Consider the following 14,561-nt stretch of genomic DNA (forward strand, 5'->3'; position numbering starts at 1 on the left):
TATAGTTGTCTCTGGTTGGAGCTTGTTCCTCCTGTGATTCTGTTAGCCTCTGTCAGCAGTCCTGGGAGTCCAGCTCTCTCCTGAGTCTCAGTGGTCAGATTACTCTCTTCAGGGAAGCTCTCCTCTAGCAGGGAAGGTACACAGAGGTCTGGCGTTCAGATCTGCCTCCTGGCTGAAGATGTAGGCCCAAAACAGGCCCTGTCCCAGAAGATGTGTTGCCTCTGTAGTTTATTCACTCACTTGTACAGACTAGCCACTGAGGGACTCTGGACACAATATGACTCTCTCACCTGCTCTGGCAGACAGATCCCTCACAGGTAGACACCTTTCCTCTGGTGAGGAAGGTGCCCAAATTTCTGGAGCCCGAAACAGGGTCTGTCCCGAAGCTGTGTAGCTTCTGTGGTCCACACTCTTGTTGGTGCAGACTGGAGCCTAAGCAAATCAGAGCAAAGATGGTTCTCCTTCTGGCTCAGGTCTTGAGACTCCTCCAGCGTGGACATCCCTCCTTGGGTGGCAAAGGCACCGGATTACTGGAGCCTGAAATGGGATCATTCCTAGAAGCTGTGTCACTTCTGCAGGCCGCCCTCTCCCTAGCAGTGCACCAGAGCAAAGATGGCACTCCTACTGGTTCAGGCCCGGAGACTGCTCCCAGGCAGACACCCCTTCTCGGACGGGAAAGGTGCAGGCTGACTGGAACCGGAAATGGGATCCTTACCAGAAGCTGTGTGGCTTCCCCAGGCTGCCCTCTCCCTGGCAGCACACCGAAACAAAGATCTAGTAATGTGTCTTATATAGTCAAAGAAATAATATGATTGAATGGGCCACTATTTCTGAAGGCATGAAAGTCCCCGTGGCTACATCATCCTTCTGTGCAGCCCTGTAATGGCTACATCTCCTGATTGAGAGAATGACAGTATTTTACTCAGCATTAAATGCTTGACAGAATTCAAAACATATTTGGGAGTAGTAACTGAGAAGACTCTTTTTAGTCATCAAGAAATTGAAATAGTACATTTTTGGTAGATAGAAAGCCCAAAACCTACTTAGAAGTAAGATTAAGGGCAATGCTAATGGAGAAAATGTAATGCAGGGAGGCACCATGCAAAATATGTATGGCTGAGTCTGAAGAGACAGAGGTAATATAAATTTGATGCCAGATAACAAACAAAGCCATCTTGATTATATCCAGGCCCAAATAAGATGACAGTTTTGAAAAGGAAAAATGGGCTGCATGGATTTTTTTATGAGACACTCTCATTCATTGATGGAACCTACCACATAGACTGCTGACTTCTCTATTTAGCTCTAGAATTCAAACTTCTCCAAAGATAAAGTCTGTACCCTAGACTCATCACAATCCTAACAGGACTTGTGAAAGCCCCGACCTTTCTCCACAATGCCTCATCTCAAAGCAGTTCTATATATTTCCACCCCAGTCTCCTCTGTTCTGGTCCAATCTAAGTAACACCTTCCAGAAGTACCATTCTGCCTTTTCCAGGCGTTTTCAGCACATGCTCACCTTGCACTTCTGGGTTGAGTATCATATAGAGCAGAGCCCAGCGCAGTGTTGTGGATATTGTCTCAGTTCCACCAATGAAGAGATCTAGACAGCTGCAGATGAGGTTTTCTTCATTGAAACTTGTAGTAGTTTTGTCTGGGTACTAGAAAGGCATTATGCACTTTTTAAAAGTCAATTTGCTAATTATTTTATTAATTAAATAATTTATTTATTTTTCTATTTGTTCACATTCTCCAGTTAATTTTATATATTTATCAATCAATTAATATTTTTTTCATTTTCATCCTAATCCCTATACCCACTTCCCAGTTATCCCTTCACATCTTGTTCACTTGGCTCCCCTTTTCATCCCCTTACCTTCTCCTCTGACAGGGAGGGCATCTTCCCTAAGTATCCTCCTACTCTGGAGCATCAGGTCTCTACAGAATTAGCCACACCCTCCCTGACTTAGGGCAGACAAGGCACCCCAGTTGGGGAATAGATTCTACAGACAGGCAGCAGCTTTAGTCCCTGTTCCAGTTGTTGAAGGATACACATAGTGGCTGAGCTGCTACATATGTGTTGGGGCTCTCAGTCTATCCAGTGTAGAGTTTTTGCTTTGTAGCTCAGTCTCTGAGAGCTCCCAAAGGTCCAGTGCAATTAACTTTTAATGGCTGCTTTTAGTTCCTAACAGATTATAGAACTGTTCTGATAGTTTACTTGATCTTGATTTGGGAGTGGTATCTGTCTAGAAAATCACTTCATTTAGATTTTCCAATTTGTAGAGTGGATGATTTTGAAGTGAGACATACTGATTTATTTTTTAATTTTCCTCAGTTTCTGTGGTTATGTCTTCCTTTTCTGATTTTGTTTGGTTGGATACTGTCTCTCTGCCTTTTCAGTTACTTTGGCTAAGGAATGTTCTACCTTGCTGATTTTCTCCATCTACCAGCTTCTGGTTTTTCTGATTCTTTGTATTGTTCTTTTTGTTTCTAATTGATTGAGTTCAGCCTTGAGTTTGACTATTTCCTGCTATCTACTCCTCTGTCACCAGGGGAAATACTCAAAGTTGTAAAAGCTCTGTGTTCTTCCTTTTGTTTCCTGGAACAAGATAGTGTTCAGACTCCATTACATCCCTTGATACTGACACCATAAGCTGAGATGATCTGCCAATCCTTCTGTGTGAGAACCGGTCAAACCTACCCCTGAAATTGTGAGCCAAAATCCCCATCCCCTAAAGTTGTTTTTTCTGAGTAGTGTCACAATGATGCATAGGTAACACATATATGAAGTTGACTGCTTTCTAGCATTTATGTGATTAGAGAGTGAAGATATTGGGATAGAGGAAGGCAGAGGCACCACCCAAACTTTGGAATGAATCTCCAGTATCCAATCAAACTCAATGTTGACCGATATGGGGTGCATGACTAATCTTAGACTAACTAATCTAAAACTATAGTTCTGAAGATTAATTACTATTTTTACTTTGTGTATAATTCCTTCACTTAAGGGCAAAGTGCAAGGAAGGGCAAAGGGATTCATTATCTGCCATTTTAAGGAACTTATCCCAAAGTATAGCAAGCCATTACCTTCTAATGATATTCCTGACATATTGCTTAATTCATTTCTAAAGTATTATTTCTAATTGATATTTTCATAGTGTGTTCATCAGTAATCTACAAGGTTCACACATCTTTACGTTATAAACTTCACATGTTGCTGATACCCTAAAATTGACCTTGCAAGTGTGATTCACTTGAGAGAAGAAATATTAGTTTGGGTTATCTTAATTGGTAGAGTACTTGAATATAAGAACCATGGAGAAGTGATGCAAAGATGGAAGCAGATGCAGAGAGATAAAAGATGCTGCATATTTACTACTGAAGATAAAGAAAGAAGATATACCAAAGTATGTTAGTGCCCTTCGAGATCTTGTTATACCCTTAAATACATGACAGCATGATGAAAGGTCCATTGAAAACTTCTAACCCACCATATTTGTTCTAAGAACACCCAGGCAGAATCTTCTTCACCTTTGTCATTTCTGTAAGGAATGCATCAATGAAATCTCTTGGCTCATCAGGATTCCAATCTTTCCGGTGACTCTCCACCATATGGGAAACAATCAATTTCAGTCTTTCCCAGTTTCTGAAAACTGTTTGATGTGGTCCAGGAAGATATTTCATTATGGATGGAAGGATATTGTAGAGCTCAGAAAGAAAATAAGAAAATATTGGAGATAGCATGGAATAACTTTTCCATATTTTAAAATAATTTTGTTCTTCCCTCTGTTTCCTTTGTAGTAACATTCATGCCATCTTGGTTTCAGGTTATCATGTGTTTCAACTGTGCCATGCAAAATATGTAAAGCAACCTTTCATGTTTAATGAGAACAGATCCTTGCTTCCTGGTATACTGAAGCATCTCTCCCATCTGAATGTTGGCATACAATTAAATGGTTTTTTTTTTTATTTCTACCATTAATGCCTTTTCAAATCATTTGGCAAATAGTTTCCATAAAGAATATTTAACAATGTGATCACATGGATTCACTTCTTGTCTTACAATCATCAAAAACCATCTACTACACTCAATATCAACAAGTGCTTTGTATATATAATCCCAACAGAGATGGAACCCTCCAAATCTTCCATGTTCCTCTACACTGTTCAATGATCATGGCTCATGAATCAACATTGAAGGCATTTCTATTTCAGGTCATTGCAGTTGATACTGCATTGGGAATAGACAATATCTCTGAAATTAGCAAGGGCCCTGACATTTAAATCATGAAAGTGACCCTCAAAAGTCAAGTGCTTGAAACTTTGCTACTTGGTTATTGTCAAGATGATATGCATCTTTTCCATTCTATTTTGGGATAATCAGAATTTATTTCCCCTCAGGAAAATTACCACTAATATATGTTGTGCAGGTAGGTGCACATGGTAATATCTCCAACATAATTTAATAACTGTATGGTAAGATAGTAATCTTTACTTACATAAAATAGATGGTGAATACAGTTTCAATAATACTGTGTAGTATACAGGTAGTAGAGTATAGCATAAAATCAGCAATACTTCAAAGAGTCAGATGTATGCTGTTTATTTTATGAACTTCTGGTTTGACAGTACAACAATATTAACATTTTAATGTAATTAATAATATTAATATAGGTAAATATTCATTTTTAATATTATTAACACCATTATAGTATGCTAACATTTAATATAATCAATCATTAATAACACTACATATATCAATGTTAATAAATTAATATTAAGTAATGATATGAGACTCCTTACTAGTAGAGTCTCACTGTCTTTGCTCACTGAGTGTTATTAAAAACAGAAAGCATTCCACAGAGTTTTCGTGGACTATGATATATTTTGCTTGCATAGTTATACATTTCTATTTATTCTTTGTTTTTCTTCCCAACCTCAGGGCTTTTTTGCTGCACATATCTTTTATGCTACTGACCTTATAAAATATGCTATTGATTTTCTTATTAAGTTTTACGACTTTTTACCTGTAAAAACCAAGTAATTGTACCAGGTTTCAAATATCATGTTGCATACTTTGAAATGTATAGGGTCAATGAAATAATTCATGGACATGTAATTTTGAAGTGTTTATCAAATTGTCTAATATAGTTGCTTATGCCAAGAATGTTATCACTTTGACAAAACGAACCCAAATTTATACGACAAAATGAAAGCAGTTCTAAGTGGGATGTTCATAGGATTACATGTCTCCATGAACAAATTATAAAATTTTCATACTAATAGGTTTAAACTATGTCTGAAAGATCTAGAAAAAAGAAGCAAGCACAACAAAGAAGAGTAGAAGGCAGGAAATAATCAAAATAAGAGCTGAAATCAATCAATTAGACACAGAAAAAAATGGAAAGAATCAAGAAAACCAAAAGCTGGTTCTTTAAGAAAATCAAGACAGACAAACCTGTTGTGGAAAATATGAAAGGAGTAATCCTGCCAACTCTCCTCGGGGTCAGACCATGCTCCCATGCTCCTGCTACCTCCAACTCTCTGGAGTTAACCCCTGCAGCATCTGGTTTGCTTGTCCAGTGAGCCACTAGTTCCCACTATCCCTCTATCCCTTTATCCCAGTGTTTTGAACCCTGTGAAATCATAGCTACTCGTGGCTGGAAAATGTCACACGTGTACATGTCCACAGCCATGGTACGTCTCCTTCCTACTCTGCCATGTTCCCTCCCTCTGCGACTCTTAGCTCTGACTCCCTTTCTCCTGTCCAATCACAAGCCTCCCATTGCCCTAATGTGATTGGACAGGGAAAATCCTGCAACATAAACCCTTAGCCAAACTTTAAAAAAGCCTGATAAGAGTGTATCCAAATACATAAAACTAGGAATGAGGAGGGAGACGTAATAGCAGGCAGTGAGGAATTCAAAGAATCATTGACTGCTACTTCAAAGCATGTACTCCAAATAACTGGAAATTTTTAAGACAGGCATCACCTAGCAAAGTTAAATGAAGAGCAGGTTAACTACCTGAATAGCCTTATAACCCCTAAAGAAACAGAAGTAGTCATAAATTCTAACAACAATAACAACAACAACAACAACAGCCCAAGGCATAATAGTGTTAGTGCAGAATAACACAAGACTTTCTAAGAAGAGCTAATAACAATACTCCTCAAACCATTCCACAAAATAGAAACAGAATGAACCCCCCCCCCAAAAAAAAACTCAGTCTCTGAAGCCAGAATCACCCTGATGCTAAAACCACACAAAGACTAAAGGAAAGGGGATTTCAGACCACTTTCTCTTATGAACATTGATGCAAAATTCTCAACAAAATACTTGCAAATTGAATGCAGGAATACATCAAAAACATCACCCAACATAAAGAAGTAGGGATGCAGGGACAGTTAAATATACAAAAATTTCACCAACTTAATCCACCATATAAATAAACTAATTGAAAAAAATCCTACGATCATATCATTATATGCTGAAAAAGCCTTTGACAAAATCCATCCCCGACTACAAGCTGTACTACAGAGCAATAGGGATCACAACTTCATGGCATTTAGGTTCAGAAATAGCCATGTTGACAGCATGGAATCCTATCAAAGACTCAGAAATAAACCCACACCCCTATGGAAACTTAATTTTTGATAAATGAGCCAAAGTCATCTAACAGAAGAAATAAAACATCTCCAAAAAATTGTGTTGATCCAACTGGATGTCTACATGTAGTAGAATACAAATAGATCCACATTCATTACCCTGCCCAAAACTAAACTCCAAGTGGATCAAGGACCTGAACATAAAATCAGATACATTGACTCTCATATAAGAGAAAGTGGGAAATAACCTTGAAAGCATTAGTACAGAAGACAATTTCCTGAACAAAAAAAACAAAGGCTCAATCTCTCAGAGCAACAAATGATAAATGGAACCACATAAAACTGCAAACTTCTGTAAATGGCAGCCTATAGATTGGGAAAGGATCTTCACCAACCCTACACTTGACAGAGGACTAATATTCAATATTTGTAAAGATCTTAAGAAGGTAGATAGCAACAACTCAAGTAAACCAATTAAAAATGGAGAATAGAGCTAAACATAGAATTCTCAACAGATTAATCTCAAAAGGTCGAGAAGCATGTAGAGAAATGTTAAAAGTCCCTAGTCATCAGTGAAATGTAAATCAAAACAACTCTGAGATTCCATCTTACATTGATCAGAATGGCTGAGACAAAAATGTCAAGTGATAGGATATTCTTGCAAGGATGTGGAGCAAGGTCAACATTTCACTACTTCTGGTAGGATTGCAAACTTGTACAGTCTGCAAAATTATCTGGTAGATTTTCAGGAAATTGGAAGTAGCTTTATCTGAAGATCCAGTTATAACACTCCTGGACATATAACCAAAACATGCTCTACCATACCATAGGACACATGCTCCACAATGTTCATAATAGCCAGAGATCGAAAACAATCTAGAAGGTCCTCAACTGAATAATGGATAAAGAATATATGGTACATCTCTACAATGGAATACTATCCATCAATTAAAAACAAAGCCATCCCATCATCAGCCACTAAACCCAGATACTAATGCACAAGCCAGCAAGATTCTACTGAAGGGACCCTGATATAGTGGCCTTTTGTGAGGCTATGCCAGTGTCTGGCAAACACAGAAGTGGATGCTCACAGTCAGCTATTGGATGGAACACAGGGCCCCCAATGGAGGAGCTAGAGAAAGTACCCAAGGAGCTGAAGGGGGCTGCAACCCTGTAGGTGGAACAACAATATGAACTAACCAGTACCCCTTGAGCTCGTGTCTCTAGCTGCATATGTAGCAGAAGATGGCCTAATCAGCCATCACTGGGAAGAGAGGCCCCTTGGTCTTGTAAACTTTATATGACCCAGCACAGGGGAAGACCAGGGCCAAGTAGTGGGAGTGGGTGGGTAGGGGAGCAGGGGCGGGGTGTATAGAGAACTTTCGGGATAGCATTTGAAATGTAAATAAAGCAAATAATAAATAAATAAATAAACAAATAAATAAAACAAAAAAACAAAGCCATCAAGAATTTTGCAGGCATATGGGTGGATCTTGGGAACGTCATCTTGAGTGAGATAACCCAGTCACAATAGGATACACATGGTATGTACTCACTGAAAGGTTGATATTATCCATAAAATACAGGATATCCATAATATATTTCCTAGACCCAAAGAAACTAAACAAGAAGGAAGGCCCAATCAAGGATGCTTGAGTATCTCTTAAAGGGGAGAATAAAATAGTCATATGAGGCAGATGAAGGTAGGTGACTCGGTGGTAGAGGGGATTGGGAGGGGAATATACAGGTTCAGGATCAGGTGTGGGGAGGGACAGGAGAGATGGGCAGATGTCCATGAGAATGAATGGAAATCTGCAACTGACAGGGGTGGTGAAGTAGGTGGCATCTCCAGGATGAGACAGAGACCTGGGATAAGGGTGGCACACAAGCATCTTAGAAAGGTCTTAAAAAGAAAAAAAAAATTCTCATTAACCATTGTGCACCTCATGTAAGGTAAAATTCAACCATCTGAAAGTGATACCACCATATACACCAGAAGAGTTGCCCAAATGAACATAAACTGTAACACAGATGCACAGTAAATATGAAAATACAAGCTGGGAGAATGTCCATATATATTATTAATTCCTAAACAAATGAAGCCACACATATTAAAAACAAGTTAAGGGTTCCATAATTACTGGACTGAAAGTGCATTCAAATAGGCAAATGGATTAAATACAAGACCTGGACAGGAAAGCCATTAAGATAAAGGGAAAAAGCAGCAACATTAAATAGAAAATCAATAACATGGTTGTAAAGGTCAGTGACATGGAAGACGTAGGCAGCAAAGAAACTGAGGTTTGGAAGAAAACAAACAAACAAACAAACACACACACAAATGAAATGTTAAGATACATACAGCTTGAGAAGTAAAGTAAAAGCACACAAAGGGAAACATCACAAGTAGATTAAATAGCAACTTGTATGGGATAGAAGATACTGTTGAGGAAACCGCATTCAACTGTCAAAAACAAAAAAACAATGAGCATAACCACAATGTCTAAGAGCTCTAGAATGCACCTAGAAACTAATTCTATGTACATAGAATGTTACAGCTAGAATAATTATTAGTTAACATTGATGTTAAGGAACCAAGGAGATAACTCAGCAGTTTGGAGAATTTCAAAGGTCCTGGGTTTGACCCCCAGCACCAATATTGTGACTCACAACCACCAGTAACTTAAGGGACCCTCTTTGAACTCCTGGGTCCCTACAGACACAGAAGGTACAAACATACATATAAGCAAACCTCTCATACTCATAAAATACAATGAATAAATCTTAACTTATTAACTGAAGGAAAATTAATAATATTTCAAGAAAATCAGAAACTAAGTCAATTCAGCTCCACTAAGCCAGCAATGAAGAAGTGTTTAAAGCAACATTATACTCAGAAGAGGAACAAAAGCAATATTAATCACAATGACACAGGAAAGACTGCATTTCATAACAAATGGCTAAACTAATGAGAGATAAGAAGGAACCCACTATGATTAACATACTTAACAAGCAAACCTCTATGAGCAATAGAGAATTTATCAAAGAATAAACAATAACTCTACCAACCAGAAACACAACTCTAAAAATATAGCAGTCAGTGGAGACTGTTAAACAATAATTTTAAACGTCAATACCTCAAGCACACCACACCAAAATATAAATGGGATGAAGCACCCTAGGATAACATTGTATTGTGTCAAAGAAAGACATGTTACTGGCAAGGACTTCCGCAGACTGAGAGATATGAGAGAGAAAATACACAATCCAAAAAGAAAAAAATAATTATAAAAAACACACATTTCTGGAATCAAAGAAAGTAACTACTAAATCCAAACTATTTGTAAGTGACTTTTAAAAAGGGCCATGAAAAATTAGTAAAGATAACATTCACTAAATCAGGATAACTGTAACTAAATATGATTCAAATCAAATTCACGGCTACCAATTTCACAGAATAAATAATAATGAAGATAAAATTCCCAAGAAACCCTGAAGAAATAAATAATAGTCATTTCAGTTAGCTGCTCTCTTCTCTTGATATCTCTTCCACAGGAAAAATCAAAAGAGAAAAAAAAAAATAAGAGTGATATTACATTGTATGTGAATGGTCTTAATTATCTTCTGCTCCTCTGTCCTCTAGGTGGCATTACTTACAACAGAAACACAGAGATAGTACCTTCTCTAAAACAGAATGCATTCCATACCACAAATTAGGTCTCAGCTGATACAAAATAATCAAATTAACTATGAACTGAACAAGGGCCATAGTAATAGACATGTCACAGAGACCTCAACCATATACAATGCACTACAGTCTACTAAGGAATTCTGAGAATTAGAGAAATGGTCTTCTCTAGGAAAGAGCTTACCGATTGGTTATATAATACCAAATGATCATCTTTTAAACATACATGAAAGCAATATTGTACAGACTGAGCACGTCGTACTATGTATGTGGAAACATTTATGTTTGTACATAAACACATGAAAAATAATAATTGGGGCCGTGAATTTGAAAGAGATCTAGGTGCTTATCTGATATAATTATTTATAAACTTGAAAACATCATGATTTTTATAAATCACATATGAAAATATAAATAATTGGATGTGTTTTCTTGAATATTGGCAGCAGAATATATATGGATTTTTAAAACCCTAAACCTAGGACACCTCAAATACCTAACCTCAGGGAAAGTTGCATCACATTTAGAAACTACACAGCATCCGTACAAAGAGGAATCTTAAGTTAGTGAGCTAGAAAATACGCCCAGAATATTACTCTGAGGGAGAAACAGAGAGGCACTGAAGGAGCCTGTTAAAAGTGGAATATGACATCACAGGTTACACTAAGGCATTTAGAGAACTGTAGTATTGTGTTGGCAACTGGGGTTGTTTGCTATTAGCATTGAGACCCGTGTTGTCAGTGGTAGGCAATTTACAGAGTCAGCACTACTGACAGGAAAAAAACTATTTGGGACTGGCAAAATTGTCAAGTGAGAAACTCGGAACTCTTTTAACTCTTAAGTGTACATACATATAGACAGACAGATATACATCTGGTGAATGGGTCAGAGCCTCAATAGCCACTTTATTTCTTATTTCTGGCAATTTATACCTTCTTAGAAAAATTTTCCTTTTTAAAATTACCTCGTACATAAAATGCTACACAAAAGTAGACTTACAGATGAATGCCAAAATAAGTTCCATGCAGTCTTTCATTCTTAAAGCTCATTATAAGTTCAAATCAACAGTTTCACGTGGCCCTGCTTTATCATAGAACAGACCTGTGGCCTCATCTTTGGACTGACTTAGAATGAATGTTTTTCCTTGATCACAGATGAATCTCAAGTCTATTTTGTCTTAGTGTAATTTATTGTATCTGCTCATTGTATTGCTTATTATGCATCCTTTATTTCCTAGTCTATAAGGAGGGGTAATCTTCTTGATTTTACCCCTTATTAGATCTTTCTGACAAAATGACTAAAACCATTTCCTTAAACTTTCTTACTAAAATTATTTGAATCAAATTAGGAATTCTATCAAGTCATTACTCATCTAAACAGCATTAATTCATGAAAATTCATCTTCATGGTGACTTGCCAGATATTTGCCCAGTAGGATGAGTTGACGCCTCAGAATCATTAGACTATATTCTTAGCAATGAATGCATACAAGCAGTAAGAATCTATCCTGTCATGAAGTCTCTGAGGCTATGCCTTTCCAGATTTCACCCATCACAGCCAAGAAAAATGGTGGGCCACCTTCTCTAAGTTCACTTGCTTGCTTTAAACTTTCATAGATGACTTCTGTCAGGAGCCAATTCTAGTCAAGAATAATATTATTAATTTTCTTAACTTTTTATTTATTCTTTGTGAAGTTTCCATCATGTACTACAATCCCACTCATCTCCCATCCTTTGAATCCATTGTCTGCACTTACAAAAGTGTCTTAGTCAGGGTTTCTATTCCTGTACAACATCATGACCAAGAAGCAAGTTGGGGAGGAAAGGGTTTATTTGGCTTACATTTCCAAACTGCTATTGATCACCAAAGGATGCAGGACTGGAACTCAAGCAGGTCAGNNAGCAGGAGCTGATGCAGANGCCATGNNNGGATGTTCTTTACTGGCTTGCNTCCCCTGGCTTGCTCAGTCCACTCTCTTATAGAACCCAAGACTACCAGCCCAGAGATGGCACCACCCGCAAGGGAACCTCCCCCCTTGATCACTAATTGAGAAAATGCCTTACAGCTGGATCTCATGGAGGCACTTCCCCAACTGAAGCTCCTTTCTCTGTGATAACTCCAGCTGTGTCAAGTTGACACAAAGCTATCCAGTACAAAAAGAAAATAAAATGAGAGAGAATAAAAAATATCTAGTCATGGTAATTCTAGTGTGTCACAGTGTGTCCCTTTGTCCAGACTTCTTTATTGAAATGTTCAAAAGGATTTGAAGCTTCAGGATTCTGCTGCTATCTATATTAAAGCCTCAAGAATATCTGTGGAAAAAATGCCACATTGGATCTGCAGAACTGGCCCCTGCATGTGATCCAGCAGAAAATGGAAAAGAAAAAGAAAAATAAGAGGAAATATCATCCAGAGTGAGGTAACTCAGACTCAGAAAGCAACACATGAAATGTTCTCACTTGCTGGGCAGTGATGGCATACACCTTTAATCCCAGTACTTGGCAGGCTGAGGCAGGTGGATTTCTGAGTTCGAAGCTAGCCTGGTCTACAGAGTGAGTTCCAGGACAGCCAGGGCTATACAGAGAAGTGGATGCTCACAGTCAGCTATTGGATGGAACACAGGGCCCCCAAAGGAGAAGCTAGAGAAAGTACCCAAGGAGCTGAAGGGGGCTGCAACCCTGTAGGTGCAACAACAATATGAACTAACAAGTACCCCCTGAGCTCATGTCTCTAGCTGCATATGTAGCAGAAGATGGCCTAATCGGCCATCATTGAGAAGAGAGGCCCCTTGGTCTTGTAAACTTTATATGACCCAACACAGGGGAAGGCCAGGGCCAAGAAGTGGGAGTGGGTGGGTAGGGGAGCGGGGGGGGGGGAGAGTATAGGGAACTTTCAGGATAGCATTTGAAATGTACTTAAAGAAAATATCTAATAAAAAATTTTTTATAAATAAAAAAAAGAAAAAAAACAACCACAAAAGCAAAACAAAACAAAACAAAACAATATGTGTGTGTGCGTGTGTATGTTTAAAAAAATAAATGTTCTCACTTATAAGTAGATATTAACCATAAAATATAGGATAGCCATGTGTAATCCACAGACCCAAAGAAACTAAGAAACCGGTATTGCACAAGGGAGACCTATACAATGGGAGAAAGCCAACCCATGACACTAGTAATGATATACTGTTATGTTTGCAGACAAGAAATTAGCATAACTGTCCTCTGAGAAACTTCATCTAGCAGCTGATGAGAACAGATGTAGTGACCCACAGCCATATATTAAGCAGAGCTCATGGAGTCTTGTGGAAGAGTGGGGTCTGGGATTAAGGGAAGAGAACAGATCAATAACATCACAAGGAGACCTACAGAGTCAACTCACTTGGGCCTATTAGGGCTCACATAGACTGAAACACTAACCAAAGAACATTTAGGGTTGGACCTAGACCCCCTATTTATTTGTAGTATAAATGCAGCGTGGCCTTCTTGTGAATAACTGGAATATGGGCTATCTCTGACTATGTTGCCTTCTTTTGGATCACCTTCCGTTGACTGGACTTCTTTGCTTTGTCTCAGTCGGAGATAAAATGCTTAGTTCTGGTACAGCTTGATATTCTAGCAAGGATTGGTCCACATAGGGGACTTCCTCTTCTCCTCAGAGAAGTGCCGAATGTTATGGGAAGATTGTCTTGTGAAGGTGGAACTAGGAAGAGAGAGGGGGCTGCAGTGTGGATGTAAAATAAATAAATAAATTTAATAAAGAAATAAATTAATGAAAAATAGAAAGCAATACACCCACCTATATCTATATATCATTATAAATGTTGAAATAGTTCATATAAATGCTAGAAATATTTTGTATAGGCTAAATTCATATATTATAAACAGGTGTATCAAATTATACTTTTAAGATATAATAATTACTTCAAAAAGTCCCCCAAACAAAAAAAGATAAATCTATTTGATTTGATTTCATCTCAATGTAATATTCTTTCAAGAAACATGCAAAGGTAGGCAACTTACCACTAACATCATTGATGCCTCAGAAGATATGGTTTCATTTGTTATCTTCAGTAGCTCCTGAAACTTACTGTCATTATACTCAAAGCGCTCCCCAAAATTAATGGAGCAAATGACATTGGAGACTGCATTGTTGATCCTGAAGTGAGGGTCAAAAGGCTGTCCTAGAGGTGGAGAGAGCAGAATATTATTCTCTCTCTCTCTCTCTCTCTCTCTCTCTCTCTCTCTCTCTCTCTCTCTCTCTCTC

At 38.1% G+C, this 14,561-nt stretch overlaps 1 protein-coding gene across 3 annotated transcripts in view; it reads right to left on the reverse strand.

The window, feature by feature from the left end:
* Positions 1–14,561, reverse strand: part of LOC110323372 (cytochrome P450 2J6-like) — a 41,050-nt gene that overhangs the window by 11,187 nt on the left and 15,302 nt on the right. For 2 of the 3 annotated variants that reach the window (XM_021200547.1, XM_021200548.1), the window contains 3 exons: positions 14,318–14,478; positions 3,532–3,708; positions 1,520–1,661 (listed from right to left, as the gene is read on the reverse strand). In XM_021200547.1, coding sequence (XP_021056206.1) covers positions 1,520–1,661; positions 3,532–3,708; positions 14,318–14,478 — 480 coding nt within the window. Of the gene's footprint in view, positions 1–1,519; positions 1,662–3,531; positions 3,709–14,296; positions 14,479–14,561 lie in introns of all 3 variants that reach the window. The other variant, XM_021200549.1, reaches the window with a different exon arrangement.

The sequence above is a fragment of the Mus pahari genome, chromosome 6 (assembly GCF_900095145.1).
Source record: "Mus pahari chromosome 6, PAHARI_EIJ_v1.1, whole genome shotgun sequence".
NCBI classification, from domain to species: Eukaryota; Metazoa; Chordata; class Mammalia; order Rodentia; family Muridae; genus Mus; species Mus pahari.